At 45.2% G+C, this 20,714-nt stretch overlaps 1 protein-coding gene across 5 annotated transcripts in view; it reads left to right on the top strand.

Annotated features, from left to right (window-relative positions):
- The window catches only part of MYLK (myosin light chain kinase), a 1,073,187-nt gene that overhangs the window by 859,864 nt on the left and 192,609 nt on the right, over positions 1-20,714 (top strand). For 4 of the 5 annotated variants that reach the window (XM_063934067.1, XM_063934063.1, XM_063934065.1 and 1 more), the window contains 2 exons: positions 9,336-9,386; positions 19,907-20,034. In XM_063934067.1, coding sequence (XP_063790137.1) covers positions 9,336-9,386; positions 19,907-20,034 — 179 coding nt within the window. The remainder of the gene's footprint in view (positions 1-9,335; positions 9,387-19,906; positions 20,035-20,714) is intronic. The other variant, XM_063934064.1, reaches the window with a different exon arrangement.

The following is a 20,714-nucleotide window of genomic DNA, read 5'->3' as shown; positions in this document are numbered from 1 at the left end:
CGGTCCCGGAGCCGCGCCGCCGTCCCCCTTACAGAGCCAGAAACAAGAAGATGGTCCTGGAAATCGGCGGCAGAAGACTTCGGTCTTCAACAAGGTAGCGCACAGCACTGCAGCTGTGTGCCATTGCTCCTCATGCACACCTCACACTCCGGTCACTGATAGGTGCAGGGCGCTGGGGGGGCGCGCCCTGAGCAGCAATATTAAACACCTTGCTGGCATAAAAATCACATAATATAGTCCTAGAGGCTATATATGTGAAAAATACCCCTGCCAGATATCTATAAAAAAGCGGGAGAAGTCCGCCGGAAAAGGGGCGGAGCTATCTCCCTCAGCACACTGGCGCCATTTTTCCCTCACAGCTCCGCTGGAAGGATCGCTCCCAGGTTCTCCCCTGCAGTTTCAAGACTACAAAGGGTAAAAAAGAGAGGGGGGGCACTAAATTTAGGCGCAGTAGTATACATATAAGCAGCTATAAGGGAAAATCACTCAGTTATAGTGTTAATCCCTGTGTATATATAGCGCTCTGGTGTGTGCTGGCATACTCTCTCTCTGTCTCCCCAAAGGACTTTGTGGGGTCCTGTCCTCAGTCAGAGCATTCCCTGTGTGTGTGCGGTGTGTCGGTACGGCTGTGTCGACATGTTTGATGAGGAGGCTTATGTGGAGGCGGAGCAGATGCCGATAAATGTGATGTCACCCCCTGTGGGGTCGACACCTGAGTGGATGGTTATGTGGAAGGAATTACGCGACAGTGTCGACTCCTTACATAAAAGGTTTGACGACATAGCAGATGTTGGACAGCCGGCTTCTCAGCTCGTGCCTGCCCAACTGTCTCAAAAGCCATCAGGGGCTCTAAAACGCCCACTACCTCAGATGGCAGACACAGATGTCGACACGGATACTGAATCCAGTGTCGACGACGATAAGACTAATGTAACTTCCAATAGGGCCACACGTTACATGATTGAGACGATGAAAAATGTGTTGCACATTTCTGATGTTACCCCAGGTACCACAAAAAAGGGTATTATGTTTGGGGAGAAAAAACTACCAGTGGTTTTTCCCCCATCTGAGGAATTAAATAAAGTGTGTGAAGAAGCGTGGGCTTCCCCCGATAAGAAACTGGTAATTTCTAAAAGGTTACTAATGACGTACCCTTTCCTGCCAGATAGGTCACGTTGGGAAACATCCCCTAGGGTGGATAAAGCGCTCACACGCCTGTCAAAGAAGGTGGCACTACCGTCTCCGGATACGGCCGCCCTAAAGGAACCTGCTGATAGAAAGCAGGAGGCTATCCTGAAGTCTGTATATACTCACACAGGTATTATACTGAGACCAGCTATTGCTTCAGCATGGATGTGCAGTGCTGCAGCTGCGTGGTCAGATTCCCTGTCGGAAAATATTGATACCCTAGACAGGGACACTATATTGCTAACCATAGAACATATTAAAGACGCAGTCTTATACATGAGAGATGCACAGAGGGATATTTGCCGGCTGGCATCTAAAATAAGTGCAATGTCCATTTCTGCCAGGAGAGGATTATGGACTCGGCAGTGGACGGGTGATGCAGATTCTAAAAGGCACATGGAAGTTTTGCCTTATAAGGGTGAGGAGTTTGTTCGGAGATGGTCTCTCGGACCTCGTTTCCACATCAACAGCTGGGAAGTCAGCATTTTTACCCCATGTTCCCTCACAGCCAAAGAAAGCACCGTATTATCAGGTACAGTCCTTTCGGACCCAGAAAGGCAAGCGGGTTAAAGGTGCGTCCTTTCTGCCCAGAGGCAGAGGTAGAGGGAAAAAGCTGCAGCATACAGCCAGTTCCCAGGAGCAAAAGTCCTCCCCTGCTTCCTCCAAGTCCACCGCATGACGCTGGGGCTCCACAGGCGGAGCCAGGTACGGTGGGGGCCCGTCTCAAAAACTTCAGCAATCAGTGGGCTTGCTCACGGGTGGATCCCTGGATCCTTCAAGTAGTATCTCAGGGGTACAAGCTGGAATTCGAGACGTCCCCCCCCCCCCCCCCGCCGTTTCCTCAAATCTGCCTTGCCAACATCTCCCTCAGGCAGGCAGGCAGTGCTAGAGGCAATTCACAAGCTGTATTCCCAGCAGGTGATAGTCAAGGTGCCCCTTCTTCAACAAGGACGGGGTTACTATTCCACAATGTTTGTGGTTCCGAAACCGGACGGTTCGGTGAGACCCATTTTAAATTTGAAATCCTTGAACACATATATAAAAAAATTCAAGTTCAAGATGGAATCGCTCAGGGCGGTTATTTCAAGCCTGGACGAGGGGGATTACATGGTATCACTGGACATCAAGGATGCTTACCTGCATGTCCCCATTTACCATCATCACCAGGAGTACCTCAGATTTGTGGTACAGGATTGTCATTACCAATTCCAGACGTTGCCGTTTGGTCTGTTCACGGCACCGAGGGTATTTACCAAGGTAATGGCCGAAATGATGATACTCCTTCGAAAAAAGGGAGTTTTAATTATCCCGTACTTGGACGATCTCCTGATAAAGGCGAGGTCCAGGGAGCAGTTGTTGGTCGGGGTAGCACTATCTCGGGAGGTGCTACAACAGCACGGTTGGATTCTAAATATTCCAAAGTCACAGCTGGTCCCTACGACACGTCTACTGTTCCTGGGGATGGTTCTGGACACAGAACAGAAAAAAGTGTTTCTCCCGGAGGAGAAGGCCAAGGAGCTGTCATCTCTAGTCAGAGGCCTCCTAAAACCAAAACAGGTGTCGGTGCATCACTGCACGCGAGTCCTGGGAAAAATGGTAGCTTCCTACGAAGCAATTCCATTCGGCAGGTTCCATGCGAGAACTTTTCAGTGGGACCTGTTGGACAAGTGGTCCGGTTCGCATCTTCAGATGCATCGGCTGATAACCCTGTCTCCAAGGACCAGGGTGTCTCTGCTGTGGTGGCTGCAAAGTGCTCATCTTCAAGAGGGCCGCAGATTCGGCATACAGGACTGGGTCCTGGTGACCACGGATGCCAGCCTTCGAGGCTGGGGGGCAGTCACACAGGGAAGAAACTTCCAAGGACTATGGTCAAGTCAGGAGACTTCCCTACACATAAATATTCTGGAACTGAGGGCCATTTACAATGCCCTAAGTCAGGCAAAACCCCTGCTTCAAAACCAGCCGGTACTGATCCAGTCAGACAACATCACGGCAGTTGCCCATGTAAACCGACAGGGCGGCACAAGAAGCAGGACGGCGATGGCAGAAGCCACAAGGATTCTCCGATGGGCGGAAAATCACGTGTTAGCACTGTCAGCAGTGTTCATTCCGGGAGTGGACAACTGGGAAGCAGACTTCCTCAGCAGACACGACCTCCACCCGGGAGAGTGGGGACTTCATCTAGAAGTCTTCCAACTGATTGTAAACCGTTGGGAAAGGCCACAGGTGGACATGATGGCGTCCCGCCTAAACAAAAAGCTAGAAAGATATTGCGCCAGGTCAAGAGACCCTCAGGCGATAGCTGTGGACGCTCTAGTGACACCGTGGGTGTACCGGTCGGTTTATGTGTTCCCTCCTCTTCCTCTCATACCCAAGGTACTGAGGATAATAAGGAGAAGAGGTGTAAGAACTATACTCATTGTTCCGGATTGGCCAAGAAGAGCTTGGTACCCGGAACTTCAAGAAATGATCTCAGAGGACCCATGGCCTCTGCCGCTCAGACAGGACCTGCTGCAGCAGGGGCCCTGTCTGTTCCAAGACTTACCGCGACTGCGTTTGACGGCATGGCGGTTGATCGCCGGATCCTGAAGGAAAAGGGCATTCCGGAGGAAGTCATCCCTACGCTGATTAAAGCTAGGAAGGAGGTGACCGCAAACCATTATCACCGCATATGGCGAAAATATGTTGCGTGGTGTGAGGCCAGAAGGGCCCCAACGGAGGAGTTTCAGCTGGGTCGATTTCTGCACTTCCTACAGTCAGGAGTGACTATGGGCCTAAATTGGGTTCCATTAAGGTCCAGATTTCGGCTCTATCAATTTTCTTCCAGAGAGAACTGGCTTCACTACCTGAAGTTCAGACTTTTGTTAAGGGTGTGCTGCATATTCAGCCCCCTTTTGTGCCTCCAGTGGCACCTTGGGATCTCAATGTGGTGTTGGATTTCCTAAAGTCACATTGGTTTGAGCCACTTAAAACCGTGGAATTAAAATATCTCACGTGGAAAGTGGTCATGCTGTTGGCCTTGGCTTCGGCCAGGCGTGTGTCAGAATTGGCGGCTTTGTCCTGTAAAAGCCCTTATCTGATTTTCCATATGGATAGGGCAGAATTGAGGACTCGTCCCCAGTTTCTCCCTAAGGTGGTATCGGCTTTTCATTTGAACCAACCTATCGTGGTGCCTGCGGCTACTAAAGACTTGGAGGCTTCCAAGTTGTTGGACGTAGTCAGGGCCCTGAAAATTTATGTTTCCAGGACAGCTGGAGTCAGGAAAACTGACTCGTTATTTATCCTGTATGCACCCAACAAGCTGGGTGCTCCTGCTTCAAAGCAGACTATTGCTCGCTGGATCTGTAGTACGATTCAGCTTGCACATTCTGCGGCTGGACTGCCGCATCCTAAATCAGTGAAAGCCCATTCCACGAGGAAGGTGGGCTCTTCTTGGGCGGCTGCCCGAGGGGTCTCAGCTCTACAACTTTGCCGAGCAGCTACTTGGTCGGGGTCAAACACATTTGCTAAATTCTACAAGTTTGACACCCTGGCTGAGGAGGACCTAGAGTTTGCCCATTCGGTGCTGCAGAGTCATCCACACTCTCCCGCCCGTTTGGGAGCTTTGGTATAATCCCCATGGTCCTTACGGAGTCCCAGCATCCACATAGGACGTCAGAGAAAATAAGATTTTACTCACCGGTAAATCTATTTCTCGTAGTCCGTAGTGGATGCTGGGCGCCCGTCCCAAGTGCGGATTGTCTGCAATACTTGTATATAGTTATTGTTTAACTAAAGGGTTAGTGTTGAGCCATCTGTTGAGAGGCTCAGTTATTGTTCATACTGTTAACTGGGTATAGTATCACGAGTTATACGGTGTGATTGGTGTGGCTGGTATGAGTCTTACCCGGGATTCAAAATCCTTCCTTATTGTGTCAGCTCTTCCGGGCACAGTATCCTAACTGAGGTCTGGAGGAGGGTCATAGAGGGAGGAGCCAGTGCACACCAGGTAGACGTAAAGCTTTCTTTTAGTTGTGCCCAGTCTCCTGCGGAGCCGCTATTCCCCATGGTCCTTACGGAGTCCCAGCATCCACTACGGACTACGAGAAATAGATTTACCGGTGAGTAAAATCTTATTTTTTGCACATTTTGCACAGGAAAATGTGTCAGATACACAAATGGATGAATTAGGATGCATAAGCAGCTTATGCTGATTTAAATGATATATGGCATGGCTATATTCAGTGTGCAATTGCGACTGTATCTAATTATGTTGCAGTGTTTGGCTGGAATACTCTGTAGCATAACATTTTGTATGTAGATACAGTTGCTATTACACACAGAATATAGGCATGCTACATATAATTGTAAACAGCAGGAGCTGCTTATGCGTCCTATTCACATTTTGCTTCTAGAGCGAAGCACTGCAAATAGGACGCAATATTGGATCCGATACGCTGAATCCGGGAAACTGACGCATGTCATTACATTACCCATGTTCCGGGAAATAGACGCACATTTGTAATGTCCGATGTGGTGTGATAATTTCCTGGGTGGCTCCTATTAAATCCCGGCCCAAGTCTCAGTGTATCTTCAGCAGTCAGATGAATGTAAATAACCCAGGTTTTCCCTGAACACATGATGATTAGCCAGCAATTTTTATTTAAAATTCCACATTATAAATCATCTTTCTTAAAAATGTATTTTGACATCTTGAAGCCACTTAGCAATCCTCTCTGACATTTTGAATCATGCAATCTTCTAAATATAGCAGTTTGTCCTGAAAAGGACTGAGTTTCATCTCTAAATATCTCAAACGGTACATGTGAAGGATCTTTCTCTTGGAGCATTGCTAGCAGTTGCCAGGAAGCAGCAGTATTAAATTGAATGGCAGGCTGATTTTCCTTTTATAAGAAGCTAAGATTAAATCTTGTAGCATACAAAAAATGCATTAAATAGATAAAAGTTCCATGCCTTATGGATACTATGGTTATGATACATCTGAGTATGTAAAATAAAGTATATACATAGAAGAATACAGGATTCTGCCTAAGACCAGTTTGGACACAATTTGAAAATTACATTTGACTTGTGCTGTATATAGCTCTAATGTCCCCTTATTTTCTAAGTTATATCAGTGATTATCAACCAGTATTTCAGGTCACATATGTGTATCACTATAATAAGATAGTTTGGAGTATGGGAATAATTTTATGATTGGTCTGAGTATTGTATTGGTTGTATGATGAGCTGGAGGATCAGGTAGCTCATAAAATCGGTTGGAGGATTGGATTAGTTAAAAGTTGTAATTTAAGATTATTTTTTCTAATATTTCTTTCTGTCATTGCAAAAAAATTAACATGCAGTGTGTCTGTGATGGCGCATATAAGGTCTTTGGGGAGTGAGCCTATTACAATGATGGTTCAAATAGTAAGGTTACAAGGCTTCTCGTGTGTAATGTTCTCTATTTCATTGTAATTTCCTACCAGGCCAGTGCAGGTAGACCACTGCTTCTCCTCCCATTAGACTGCACTTCATATCAGTCATAGGGTCCCAACATCAGTTGTAAGATGGTGGGGCTGGTGGAAACATGGTCAAACATTGAGGTGCACTATGTAATTATATTTTTGTGTATAAAGGGTACATCAACAGCTGAAATTCATTGCAAACTTGTTGAGGTGTACGGTGATAACGTCCTGTAATGGAAACACGCTTGGGTTCTTTGTATTACCTTTTATAACAGCAGGACAGATGTTGAAGAGGAACAGCGATCTAGCAGGTCAAGAACGTCCAAATCAGATGCATTGAAGGTCTGATTCAGGAGGACTGACACATTGAAATAAGTGATATTGCTGACAAACTGAACATCTCAGTGGGTACTGTGTACAACATCGTTCATGAGCAACTGGGGTACAGGAAAAAGTGTTCATGATGGTTACTTACGGAACTCACAAAAGTTCACAAAACCAATAGGATGTGATTGTCTCTCATTCATTTGACACAGTACCATAAGGAGGGAGTGTAGTTCCTGCAGTACATTACAGTTGATGAAGCGTGGGTGCATCATGTGACACCGAAGATGAAGCAAGTATGCATGACATGGAAACACACATCGTCCCCACCTTAAAAGAAATTCAAAACAACTCTATCCGCAAAGAAGGTCATGGTGACCATCTTTTGGCATGACAAGGGTGTAATTATTGTTGATTTTCTCACCAAGGGAGATACTGTAAATGATGACTGCTACTGTAACACATTATGTGGGTTGCAGATGGTAATTGTCAGAAACGACCTGAGTAGCTGCGAGCAGGTGTTGTATTGCTGCATGATAATGCAACTTTAGGTCACACTCAGCTAAACACACGCATGAGTTGTTACGGCACTTCCATTTTGAGTTACTGGACCATCCAAATACAGCCCTGACCCGGCACCAAGTGATCCCATCTCTTTGGACCATTGAAGAAGCACCTGGGTGGAAGGCGATTCGCACCCGATAATGGAGTTCAGCAAGCCATCATGTCCTGGCTTCAGGCGCTTGACACTGATTTCTTCTATCTCGGGATAAATGCCTTGATATACTGTTGGAACAAATGCTTAGGCAAGTATGGGGACTATGTGTAAATATAATCTGTACCAAGGCCATGCTATTGATTATACATATATATATATATATATATATATATATATATATATATATATATATATACGACTTAAATACTTTTACACAATAAGAGGTCTTGTTAACTTATATTTATCACCCTCGTATGTATAATACACTGCACATAAATATAGTTGCAACTACGCATATCTGCTTTGTAGGTGACCCCCAAGAACTGTAAATCATGTATTAAAAAAATTATTCGAACAATTACATTTCCAGTATCTACACAAACCAGAAAGCTGGTGTTCTCAACTAAAAATTATGATTAATGTTCAATAAAATAGTTTGATTTATCAGACGTCATACACTATTTTTTTCTTACATTATAGTATTTACAAGTAAAGCCGCATACACATGATACTATATGAACTACTGATATGGACTATATGGTCCATATCGGTAGGAAGCATAGTACATATCGGACTGTGTGTATTAAGCTTGCGATGCCAATGCACACTCTCGCTGGGTCACTATCGCAAGAGAAAATAGACTGTTCAGGCAGGTCAATTTTACCTAGAAAGTGTACAATCTAGTTTCTAGTATAGTCAAAATTGTATACAGTCAAAATTGTACATAACCAAAATTGCACCGTGTGTATAGTCAATATCGGTGGTTCTAGGCTCCGGGGAGTTCAAGGGAAATCGCAAAGTCAAGATCGTCCTTTAGGCATAATCATGCCATGTGTAGGCCCCTTAAGTTTGTGAAGTTAAATTCTGCCAATTAATTCAACATAATTTGTGTTTTTGCTGTCTTTCTTAGCCCTGTTAAAAGGAATTACATTATTTGATGCAATTAAATGTGTTAATAGAATATTAGTGGGTCATCTTTCATCATCACCATCATCATCATGCAAAACATTTTGGCTTTTCATTTATGTATAAGGGGATTGTGTTTTTGTAAATGGTTGGGCTCAGATCACATTACGGTGATATTACTTAAGCTATACATTACCTTCTAATCCTTGGAGCCTGTCTTTCTACTTTCTCTCCTGCTTTCATCTCTCAGGCCTTTCTAATTACAAAGTGACTTATCTTCATGCAGGTGTCTAATAAGAAACTGCTTACCATAGCTGCATGCGTGATGTCACTTCTACGCAGTAATGACATCACAGGTTCATTTTCCTCATTCGTGATTGTAGGATATCATGTGATTCAGCTGCAGTGGCTTGTCTCATTACAGCTTCATGTCATAGCGATCCGCTTTAATGTTCTCCATGACATTAGCCATCATTTCATCATAATGACCCATTCGGGAGCGCATGTTCTTCATCGCTACTAATTTCAAATCTATTCTTGTCCAATAAAATACTTGTGTAACATAGATGCAGACTGTTGCTGCATCTTCTATACATTGCAAATCTTGTAATATTCCAGCATCCGCTACGTACCCGGCCTGGGGACATCATATCATTGCCTGACTTCTCTGCTGAGTATAGAAACCCTGTTGTCTTTTCCTTTCCTTGGGATGTCACTTAGACTCGTAACAAGTCCTTGCACTTCCCTTCCAGATGAAGCCACCATTAAGAAGAAGCCAACTTCGAAGACCCCCCCTAAAGCAGGTAGAATTGTTGACAGCACGCATCCGTACTGAGAGTACAACGAGATTTACCTGTATCATCCCTCTGTCAGCAGAATCATTTTACCCTTCTTTTATTGTAAAATCTGTGCTTTTACCAGCAATTCTGTAGAACGCTTTCTGCAAGCTGCATATACAACCCACCACTCATGGATAATGGGACTTATCAAGATTGGGACATATGGCAGTTGTCGTAAAATTGCTCTGCGCATGCCCAGAAAGTTGCCACAATTATATGCTTCTGTGCTGTCCTGTGGGATTCTTACATTTAAACCTGTCTGCGCCTGGAGAGAAAGGAATGGGCGATCTAACATACAGTAGGCCTGATATAATAATGGCGTGTTCACGCAATTGCTCCTCAAACAGACTAGCAAGTCAGCATATAGACGCCTGGTAGATTTGGTTTGTACCTGCTGCAGGGCAGGTATGTCTGCATGCTAATAATCCATCACAAACCAGGCACATATGCTGCTGATGTGGGGGATGACACATCTCGATATATGTAAAGCTTTGCATATGAGTAGAAATACACAATTTGTTTTTTTCTTTCTTTTAAGAGTGATTTACACCTATTTTGTCACCTCTGCATCAGCCCCAGTGTATGTTATAGTTGTTTATTGGGATCTACAGACTTCCTGTATCATGTAGAATACTCTCAACCTCACCTGTTGCATGGTTATACATGTCATTTGGTACCAAAAATTAATGATTATTACTATGTGTGTGAACCAACAGAGTTACTGTGCTGATGAATAACAACTGGCTCCTGGATCTAGTGCGTTTTCTGGGCCATGAATATTGAATTTATATTGTTATTGTGAAGGTTAAACATATATATAGGGACACAAAAATAACTGTTCCATATCTAAATCTGACGTGAAGTCATCATATGTGAAACAGGATAATGGTAGTTGTGGCCAGACTAAGGGCCTAATTCAGTAAGGATTGCAAATGCAAGGATGCTCGTGGCAGCTTTGCATCTGCAGTCGATAGCAATGCAAATGAAGGAGGTGCATACCACCTCTTCCCTGCATTTGTGATGCGATCACATCTCAGATGATGATCGCGATGTTCATTTGCGATGGCAGGCTGAGTAAACTTAAGCTTTCTCAGCCTTGCGTTGCAGTGCGGCTTCTGAGGCCAAGGTAACTGTGTCTTGCAACTCAGTCCTTGGCCTCGCCACTCCCAGAAAATGGGGGTGACACGCCCTCATTTTTCCCAACGATGGGCGAGGCAGAGGAGTTTGCATATCTGCACCGCAATCGCAGGTCCCGTTCTGCAGACGTGCAGAACAGGTCCTGCGCGTGTGCAGGACTCAAACATCGGGGAAATGCAGTAAATTACTGAATTAGCTCCTAAATGTGTCCATCGTCTTTCTGCACTTACTGTATGTAACCTTACATATAATTCTGTCTATATAGAGCACATGTACAATGAAATCCAGCTGAAAGCGGGCTGCTTTCAGGTGAAGCCCAATGGCAGGTGCCCTTAAAACTTAAATCTTACTTTAACTCTCATGTGCTTCTTCTGCATAAAGTGCATTTTTTTTAAATTGAACTCTGACAAATGTAATTTATTGGAGTATTTATTGTAGTATAAACACTGTGAAAGAACCGCAGACTACAATGTAAAACAATATTCAAATCACAAAGAAGCTTCTAAGATCCAGATTAATTTTGTTTGTTAGGAACACACAATATTTTCGGGGTGAAACAAAAATATTTTAATGTTTTTATTGTATAAACAAAAACTGAACAAACATATGTTTTTCTAACGATCAATACTGTCTTCTAAAAGATGATTACAGAAACGTATTTTTAATTATGTCATTTACATTTTAATAAAAAGATGTGTTTTTAACATTTGGGTGTATAGGCATATGAGGTACTGATAAGGTCATCCTCTGTTCATATCCAGAAAACAGAGTGGATTATCCATCAAATAAGAGCGCTCCGCAAAGATATCTTTTTATATATATATATATGTGTGTGTGTGTATATGTGTATATATATATATATATATATATATACATATATATTTATGCTCGCTTTTCCCAGGTACTGAAAAAAGAATATACCAGCACTCATTTTTAGAGATGAAAAAAACGATTATTTTCTCCTCACACAGATTCCATTGCATATAGACCGACAGCTGTTTCAACCAACACGGGGTGGTTTTCTTCAGCCCCCGACCTTGCACCACCATTTGTTCTGTTGGTTATATCTTTCACTGAGTGCTGTCTTTTATATATATATATATATATATATATATATATATATATATAGAAAATAAAAAAATAAAGAAGTGCAATTAGCGCTACTACCTAAAATACAAGGCTAATATAAATTATATAATATACAGTTAATGTCAAGTGATTACATTTTATAACACTTCTCTAGTAGGAGGGCTGCTAAAAAAGTCCTCTAAGATGGACTCTATTTCAAAGTCCAGATTCAAATAGAAGAAGTGATAGGACCCAGCGCCTTCTGTGTTTCAATTCTCCAAATGTGAATAGGAAGCTTCTAGGCGTACCGGAACCAACAGGAGTTTCAGCTTGTAATACATGTCTCTCTGTGTATCAATCATCCGGTTCTCTCGGTTTTCTGGTTCCCCAGTGTTCCAGTACATCAACCAAAAAACAAATACAGTGGCAATAATAGTGCAGTATTGTCACTATTGTAAATGAATGTGCAGATAAAACTTAGCGATGTGGTTGCAGTTTGAAATCATGCATTAATTGGGAGAGGTACAGCCTGTGTCAGGAATTCAAACAAGATATGGTGTCCGCAGCCTCAAGAGTAAATATAATAATACCCTCAGATCTTGTGCTTCTCACATATAGTAAGTTCTCTGCAGGAATCCTCTCTTATTACCACGTAGGTTACCGGGATACCTTAAAAGTAGAACTCCCAGCAATTGGGAATAATGCCAAACGATATATACAAAATGGACCCGTACAATGGATAAAAACATAAAAGGCTTATCTGATATCCTTCAGGAGGAGTGGAGCATAGATCCAACGCGTTTCGTCCTCTAACCGTTTTGACAGGACTTCATCAACCCTTTGATGAAGTCCTGTCAAAACGGTTACAGGACGAACCGTAAAACCGAGAGAACCGGATGATTGATACACAGAGATATATGTATTACAAGCTGAAAATCCTGTTGGTTCCGGTACGCATATAAGTTTCCTATTCACATTTGGAGAATTGAAACACAGAAGGTGCTGGGTCCTATCACTATATATATATATATATATATATATAATACAGGATTATCCACAAAGTGGAACAGATAGCACTGCTATCTGTTCCACTTTGTGGATAATCCTGTATTGTACTATGGGTCCCACCTCTGAGTGTGTCAGACTCTGATTGGCACCCCAGTTGTTGGCTGAGCTGTGTGAGAGTGCAGGGATTTCTATCTATCTATCTATCTATCTATCTATCTATCTATCTATCTATCTATCTATCTATCTATCTATCTATATATCAGTTGACGTGTGATGAGCTAATTGGCTCAGGAGGTATTGGCTAGCACCAGAGCCGGATTTACAAGCAATATGTGGGCCAAATGGTACATCTGGGCATTACACACAGGTGCAGCAGTATAAACTCCTGGAAATTTGGTGAGTTTTGATCAGAGATGTGCAGAAAAGATACACAGGTGAGGCACTGCCTCACCTGCCATAGACTTTTTACTCCAGAGTTTTGGCTATAAAAATGATTAGAATAATGCAAAGAAGATATTCAAACATATTCTTTGTATTTTTCATATACTTTATACAGTCAAAACTCTGACACAAACGTTAGTATGACAGGAAAGGCTCTGCCTCAACCCACCACACGTCACTGATATATATATTTCTCTAACGTCCTAGTGGATGCTGGGGACTCTGTAAGGACCATGGGGAATAGACGGGCTCCGCAGGAGACAGGGCACTTTAAGAAAGAATTAGGAATACTGGTGTGCACTGGCTCCTCCCTCTATGTCCCTCCTCCAGACCTCAGTTAGAATCTGTGCCCGGCCGAGCTGGGTGCACTTTAGTGAGCTCTCCTGAGCTTGCTGATAAGAAAGTATTCTGTTAGGATTTTTTATTTTCAGAGAGATCTGCTGGCAACAGACTCTCTGCTACGTGGGACTGAGGGGAGAGAAGCAGCCCTACTAACTGCAGATAGGTCATGCTTCTTAGGCTACTGGACACCATTAGCTCCAGAGGGATCGAACACAGGAACGCACCCTTGGTCGTCCGATCCCGGAGCCGCGCCGCCGTCCCCCTCGCAGAGCCAGAAGCCAGAATGAGAAGCAAGAAGACGTCAAAAGCGGCGGCAGAAGACTCCAGTCTTCATATGAGGTAGCGCACAGCACTGCAGCTGTGCGCCATTGCTCCCACATTAAACCCACACACTCCGGTCACTGTAGGGTGCAGGGCCCCGGGGCAGCAATTAAGTACCTCTTGGCATAAAAGGGCATATATACAGTTGGGCACTGTATATATGCATGAGCCCCCGCCATTATTTTACACAAAATCGCGGGACAGAAGCCCGCCTTCCTCAGCACTCACCAGCGCCATTTTCTCTGCACAGCTCCGCTGAGAGGAAGCTCCCCAGGCTCTCCCCTGCAGATTCACGGTAGAAAGAGGGTAAAAAGAGGGGGGGGGGGGGCACATAAATTTAGCGCAATATCAGTATATACAGCAGCTACTGGGTAAACACTAAGTTACTGTGTAATTCCTGGGTCATATAGCGCTGGGGTGTGTGCTGGCATACTCTCTCTCTGTCTCTCCAAAAGGCCTTGTGGGGGTTCTGTCCTCAAATAGAGCATACCCTGTGTGTGTGGTGTGTCGGTACGCTTGTGTCGACATGTTTGACGAGGAAGGCTATGTGGAAGCAGAGCAGGTGCAGATGAATGTGGTGTCTCCACCGACGGCGCCGACACCTGATTGGATGGCTATGTGGAAGGTGTTAAATGATAATGTAAACTCCTTGCATAAAAGGTTGGATAAAGCTGAAGCCTTGGGACAGTCAGATTCCCAACCCATGCCTGAGCCTACAGCGCAGAGGCCGTCAGGGTCTCAGAAGCGCCCACTATCCCAAATTGTTGACACGGATATCGACACGGATTCTGACTCCAGTGTCGATGGCGATGATGCAAAGTTGCAGCCTAAAATGGCTAAAGCCATCCGCTACATGATTATAGCAATGAAGGATGTATTGCACATCTCAGTGGAAAACCCTGTCCCTGACAAGAGGGTTTATATGTTTGGGGAGAACAGGCAATAAGTGACTTTTCCCCCTTCACATGAGTTAAATGAGTTATGTGAAAAAGCTTGGGATTCTCCTCATAGGAAAATGCAGATTTCCAAACGGTTACTTATGGCGTATCCTTTCCCGCCAACGGACAGGTTACGCTGGGAATCCTCCCCTAGGGTAGACAAAGCTTTGACACGCTTATCTAAGAAGGTAGCCCTGCTGTCACAGGATACGGCCACCCTAAAAGATCCTGCGGATAGAAAGCAGGAAGGTATCCTGAGGTCCGTTTATACACATTCAGGTACACTACTAAGGCCGGCAATTGCGTCGGCCTGGATGTGTAGAGCTGTAGCAGCATGGACAGATACTATGTCTGAGGAGCTTGATACCTTGGACAAGGATACTATATTGCTGACCCTGGGGCATATAAAAGACGCTGTCCTATATATGAGGGATGCCCAGAGAGACATTTGCCTACTGGGCTCTAGAATAAATGCAATGTCAATTTCTGCCAGAAGGGTCCTGTGGACTCGGCAATGGACAGGTGATGCTGACTCAAAGAAGCACATGGAGGTTTTACCTAATAAGGGTGAGGAATTGTTTGGGGACGATCTCTCGGACCTAGTTTCCACAGCTACGGCTGGGAAGTCAAATTTTTTGCCATATATTCCCTCACAACCTAAGAAAGCACCGTATTACCAAATGCAGTCCTTTCGATCACAAAGAGGCAAGAAAGTCAGAGGTGCGTCCTTTCTTGCCAGAGCCAGGGGTAGAGGAAAGAAGCTGCAAAATACAGCTAGTTCCCAGGAACAGAAGTCCTCCCTGGCTTCCACTAAATCCACCGCCTGACGCTGGGGCTCCACAGGTGGAGCCAGGAGCAGTGTGGGTGCGTATCCGAAATTTCAGCCACCAGTGGGTTCGCTCACGGGTGGATCCCTGGGCTATACAGATTGTGTCTCAGGGATACAAGCTGGAATTCGAAGTGATGCCCCCTCACCGTTACCTCAAATCGGCCCTGCCAGCTTCCCCCATAGAAAGGGAAGTAGTGTTAGCGGCAATTCACAAATTATATCTCCAGCAGGTGGTGGTAAAGGTTCCCCTCCCTCAACAGGGAAGGGGTTACTATTCCACAATGTTTGTGGTTCCGAAACCGGACGGTTCAGTCAGACCCATATTGAATTTAAAATCCCTGAACATTTACATGAAAAGGTTCAAGTTCAAGATGGAATCGCTCTGGGCGGTCATTGCAAGCCTGGAAGAGGGGGATTTTATGGTGTCTGGACATAAAGGATACTTACCTGCATGTCCCCATTTATCCACCTCCTCAGGAGTACCTCAGATTTGTGGTACAGGACTGTCATTACCAATTCCAGACGTTTGGTCTGTCCACGGAACCGAGAATATTTACCAAGGTAATGGCAGAAATGATGGTGCTTCTGCGAAAGCAAGGAGTTACAATTATCCCATACTTGGACGATCTCCTCATAAAGGTGAGGTCCAGAGAGCAGTTGCTGATCAGCGTAGCACACTCTCGGGAGGTGTTACAACAGCACGGCTGGATTCTGAATATTCCGAAGTCGCAGCTGATTCCTACGACGAGTCTGCCCTTCCTGGGCATGATTCTGGACACAGACCAGAAGAAGGTGTTTCTCCCGGAGGAGAAGGCCCGGGAGCTCGTGACTCTGGTCAGTGACCTCTTAAAACCAAAACAGGTGTCGGTGCATCAATGCACGCGAGTCCTGGGAAAGATGGTGGCGTCGTACGAAGCCATTCCCTTCGGCAGGTTCCATGCGAGGACCTTTCAGTGGGATCTGTTGGACAAGTGGTCCGGATCGCATCTTAAGATGCATCGGCTGATCACCCTATCCCCCAGGGCCAGGGTGTCTCTTCTGTGGTGGCTGCAGAGTGCTCTCCTTCTCGAGGTCCGCAGGTTCGGCATACAGGACTGGGTCCTGGTGACCACGGATGCAAGCCTCCGAGGGTGGGGGGCAGTCACTCAGGGAAGAAACTTCCAAGGGCTGTGGTCAAGTCAGGAGACTTGTCTGCACATCAATATCCTGGAACTAAGGGCCATATACAACGCCCTGAGTCAAGCAGAGCCTCTGCTTCGCAACCAACCGGTGCTGATTCAGTCAGACAACATCACCGCAGTGGCTCATGTAAACCGCCAGGGCGGCACAAGAAGCAGGGTGGCAATGGCAGAAGCCACCAGAATTCTTCGCTGGGCGGAGAATCATGTGCAAGCACTGTCAGCAGTGTTCATTCCGGGAGTGGACAACTGGGAAGCAGACTTCCTCAGCAGGCACGACCTCCACCCGGGAGAGTGGGGACTTCATCAAAAAGTCTATACACAGATTACAAATCGATGGGAACTGCCACAGGTGGACATGATGGCATCCCGCCTCAACAAAAAGCTACAAAGGTATTGCGCCAGGTCAAGAGACCCTCAGGCGATAGCTGTGGATGCACTAGTGACACCGTGGGTGTTCCAGTCGGTTTATGTGTTTCCTCCTCTTCCTCTCATACACAAGGTGCTGAGAATCGTAAGAAAAAGAGGAGTAAGAACAATACTCATTGTTCCGGATTGGCCAAGAAGGGCTTGGTATCCGGAACTGCTAGAAATGCTCACAGAGGACCCATGGCCTCTGCCTCTCAGACAGGATCTGTTTCAACAGGGGCCCTGTCTGTTCCAAGACTTACCGCGGCTGCGTTTGACGGCATGGCGGTTGAACGCCGGATCCTAGCGGAGAAAGGCATTTCGGATAAGGTTATTCCTACGCTGATAAAGGCTAGGAAGGACGTGACAGCAAAACATTATCACCGTATATGGCGAAAATATGTTGCTTGGTGTGAGGCCAGGAAGGACCCTACAGAGGAATTCCAGCTGGGCCGTTTTCTTCACTTCCTACAGTCGGGAGTGACTATGGGCTTAAAATTAGGGTCCATTAAGGTCCAGATTTCGGCCCTATCCATTTTCTTTCTAAAGGAACTGGCTTCTCTTCCTGAAGTTCAGACGTTTGTAAAGGGAGTGCTGCATATTCAGCCCCCTTTTGTGCCACCAGTGGCACCTTGGGATCTTAACGTGGTGTCGAGTTTCCTGAAATCTCACTGGTTTGAGCCACTTAAGACCGTGGAGTTAAAATATCTCACGTGGAAAGTGGTCATGTTATTGGCCTTAGCTTCGGCTAGGCGTGTGTCAGAATTGGCGGCTTTGTCATGTAAAAGCCCCTATCTGGTTTTCCATATGGACAGGGCAGAATTGCGGACTCGTCCGCAATTTCTGCCGAAGGTGGTGTCATCCTTTCATTTGAACCAACCTATTGTGGTGCCTATGGCTACTCGTGACTTGGAGGATTCCAAGTTACTAGATGTAGTCAGGGCTTTGAAGATTTATGTAGCCAGAACGGCTGGAGTCAGGAAAACTGACTCGCTGTTTATCCTGTATGCATCCATCAAGCTGGGTGCTCCTGCTTCAAAGCAAACTATTGCTCGCTGGATATGTAACACGATTCAGCAGGCTCATTCTGCGGCTGGATTGCCGCATCCAAAATCAGTAAAAGCTCATTCCACAAGGAAGGTGGGCTCTTCTTGGGCGGCTGCCCGAGGGGTCTCGGCATTGCAGCTTTGCCGAGCAGCTACTTGGTCGGGTTCAAACACTTTTGCAAAATTCTACAAGTTTGATACCCTGGCTTTGGAGGACCTTGTGTTTGCTCATTCGGTGCTGCAGAGTCATCCGCACTCTCCCGCCCGTTTGGGAGCTTTGGTATAATCCCCATGGTCCTTACGGAGTCCCCAGCATCCACTAGGACGTTAGAGAAAATAAGATTTTACTCACCGGTAAATCTATTTCTCGTAGACCGTAGTGGATGCTGGGCGCGCGTCCCAAGTGCGGACTTCTTCTGCAATACTTGTGTATAGTTATTGCTTAAATAAGGGTTATGTTATGGTTGCATCAGGTTTGTTTGATGCTCTGTTGTTGTTCATAATGTTAACTGGGTAAGTTTATCACGAGTTATACGGTGTGATTGGTGTGGCTGGTATAACCTTACCCTGGATTCCAAAATCCTTTCCTTGTACTGTCATCTCTTCCGGGCACAGTTTCCTTAACTGAGGTCTGGAGGAGGGACATAGAGGGAGGAGCCACTGCACACCAGTAGTCCTAATTCTGTCTTAAAGTGCCCTGTCTCCTGCGGAGCCCGTCTATTCCCCATGGTCCTTACGGAGTCCCCAGCATCCACTACGGACTACGAGAAATAGATTTACCAGTGAGTAAAATCTTATTTTATATATATATATATATATATATATATATATCCTCCAATGGCGGCACTCAAGATGGAATAAAAGAACACTCTGACAACAGTTTGTAGGCAGCGTTTCAGTGCTTCCCAGCGCTTTTAGCAAGCCAATTATGGCCATAATTGGCTTGATAAAAGCACTGGGAAGCGCTGAAACGTTGTCTACAAGCTGTTGTCAGAGTCTTCCTTTATTCCATCCTGAGTGCCGCCATTGGAGGATATATATATATATATATATATATATATAAAATAAGATTTTACTCACTGGTAAATCTATTTCTCGTAGTCCGTAGTGGATGCTGGGGACTCCGTAAGGACCATGGGGAATAGACGGGCTCCGCAGGAGCCATGGTGAGGAAGGCACCGGGTACAGTACGTTGTGGTTTCCAGTGAGGGCCGGAGCTTGGAGTCTGTGTATATATATATATATATATATATATGTCCCGATAGGCAGCACAACCAATACCGATTGGAGTAAAGTTCCCGGTGCATTCCGTAGGTGCTCCTAAATGTACAGAGCCCAAATATATTTTGAATGTAGTGGCGGCACTCCGGTAATAAAAGCCAACAACAGCATTGATATGATCATATCCCTGCTGTTGTTGGTTTTTATTACCGGAGTGCCGCCGCTACAGTCGAAATATATATATATATATATATATATACATACACTCATATGTGATACTTGATGCGCTCACCTGGGCTACCTTTCTGCTTGTGTGCGAGCTCTCAACCGTGACACAATGACTCGTTTTGAAAATGTGCTGTATATGACAGACTGCATGATGCACGGTAGGTAATCTGTTTGGTAGAGAATTGGGTCTCACACTGGGTTTGAATCCCTGGTTGCTCAATTAGAACTGAAATGTAATAACCACATAAATTATCTGTTTATATTAGATATTTTTTTTTGTCCCCTAAACATTTTTCTATTTGCACTTTTCCTCCTCTAGCTTCTGCACCACAGATCCTCCAATTCCCAGAAGACATGAAGGTTCGAGCTGGGGAGACCGTGGTGCTTCTCTGCAAAGTATCCGGAACACAGCCCATCACATTTGCATGGATGAAATTTAGGAGAGAGGTAACCTCTAGAGTGAGATCTAAATGGGGGTTGGTGGAAGCTCTTTGAGCACTCTAGGTGGCACTTAATGTTCCTCAGACTAGGAGTGGGGTACCAGGCTGTGACAACATACCTAATTATCTGGCCAATTAACCTGATAATGGTGGATTGCCCAGATAATTGTACAGTGTATTTCGGTTGGATGTGCCAATCATCCAGCATGTCCAACTGATGCAATATTTAGAAGTCAGCCGAATTGGGCAGTGAATGCACTGCCATGGCCGACCAACGAACATTTCCCCTATTCCTTCACTGGGGAGGAATCAGGAAATGCCTACTCCCCAGGGTAGGATCTGATATTTCCTGCCATACACTGGGGCATATTTATCACAATCCGCATCTCCAGTGCGGATGGGATGTGTTAAAATAACCCACATTTGCAATGCGATGAAAGGATGTATCAAATATAGCATGCAGGGACAAAGCTTGTGAGAAAGCTCTGTCCCTGCAAAATCTCTCCCCAAAATTCTCAAGGTATTTTTTGCATAAAATACTCTGAGGCTGTGCCTACACATGCACCGTCAACTGCCCAACCCCCCTCGCCCCCCCCCCCTTGCTACCTGCTCCGCTAACAGGCAGCCAGGGACCATGGATCGGTGATCTAGTCATCTGATACTGTGCTCCTGATCTGTGATCCAGGT

This window comes from Pseudophryne corroboree, chromosome 7, assembly GCF_028390025.1.
Source record: "Pseudophryne corroboree isolate aPseCor3 chromosome 7, aPseCor3.hap2, whole genome shotgun sequence".
NCBI classification, from domain to species: Eukaryota; Metazoa; Chordata; class Amphibia; order Anura; family Myobatrachidae; genus Pseudophryne; species Pseudophryne corroboree.
Note: the sequence above shows the minus strand (reverse complement) of the source record. Positions and strands in the feature narration are given on the sequence as shown.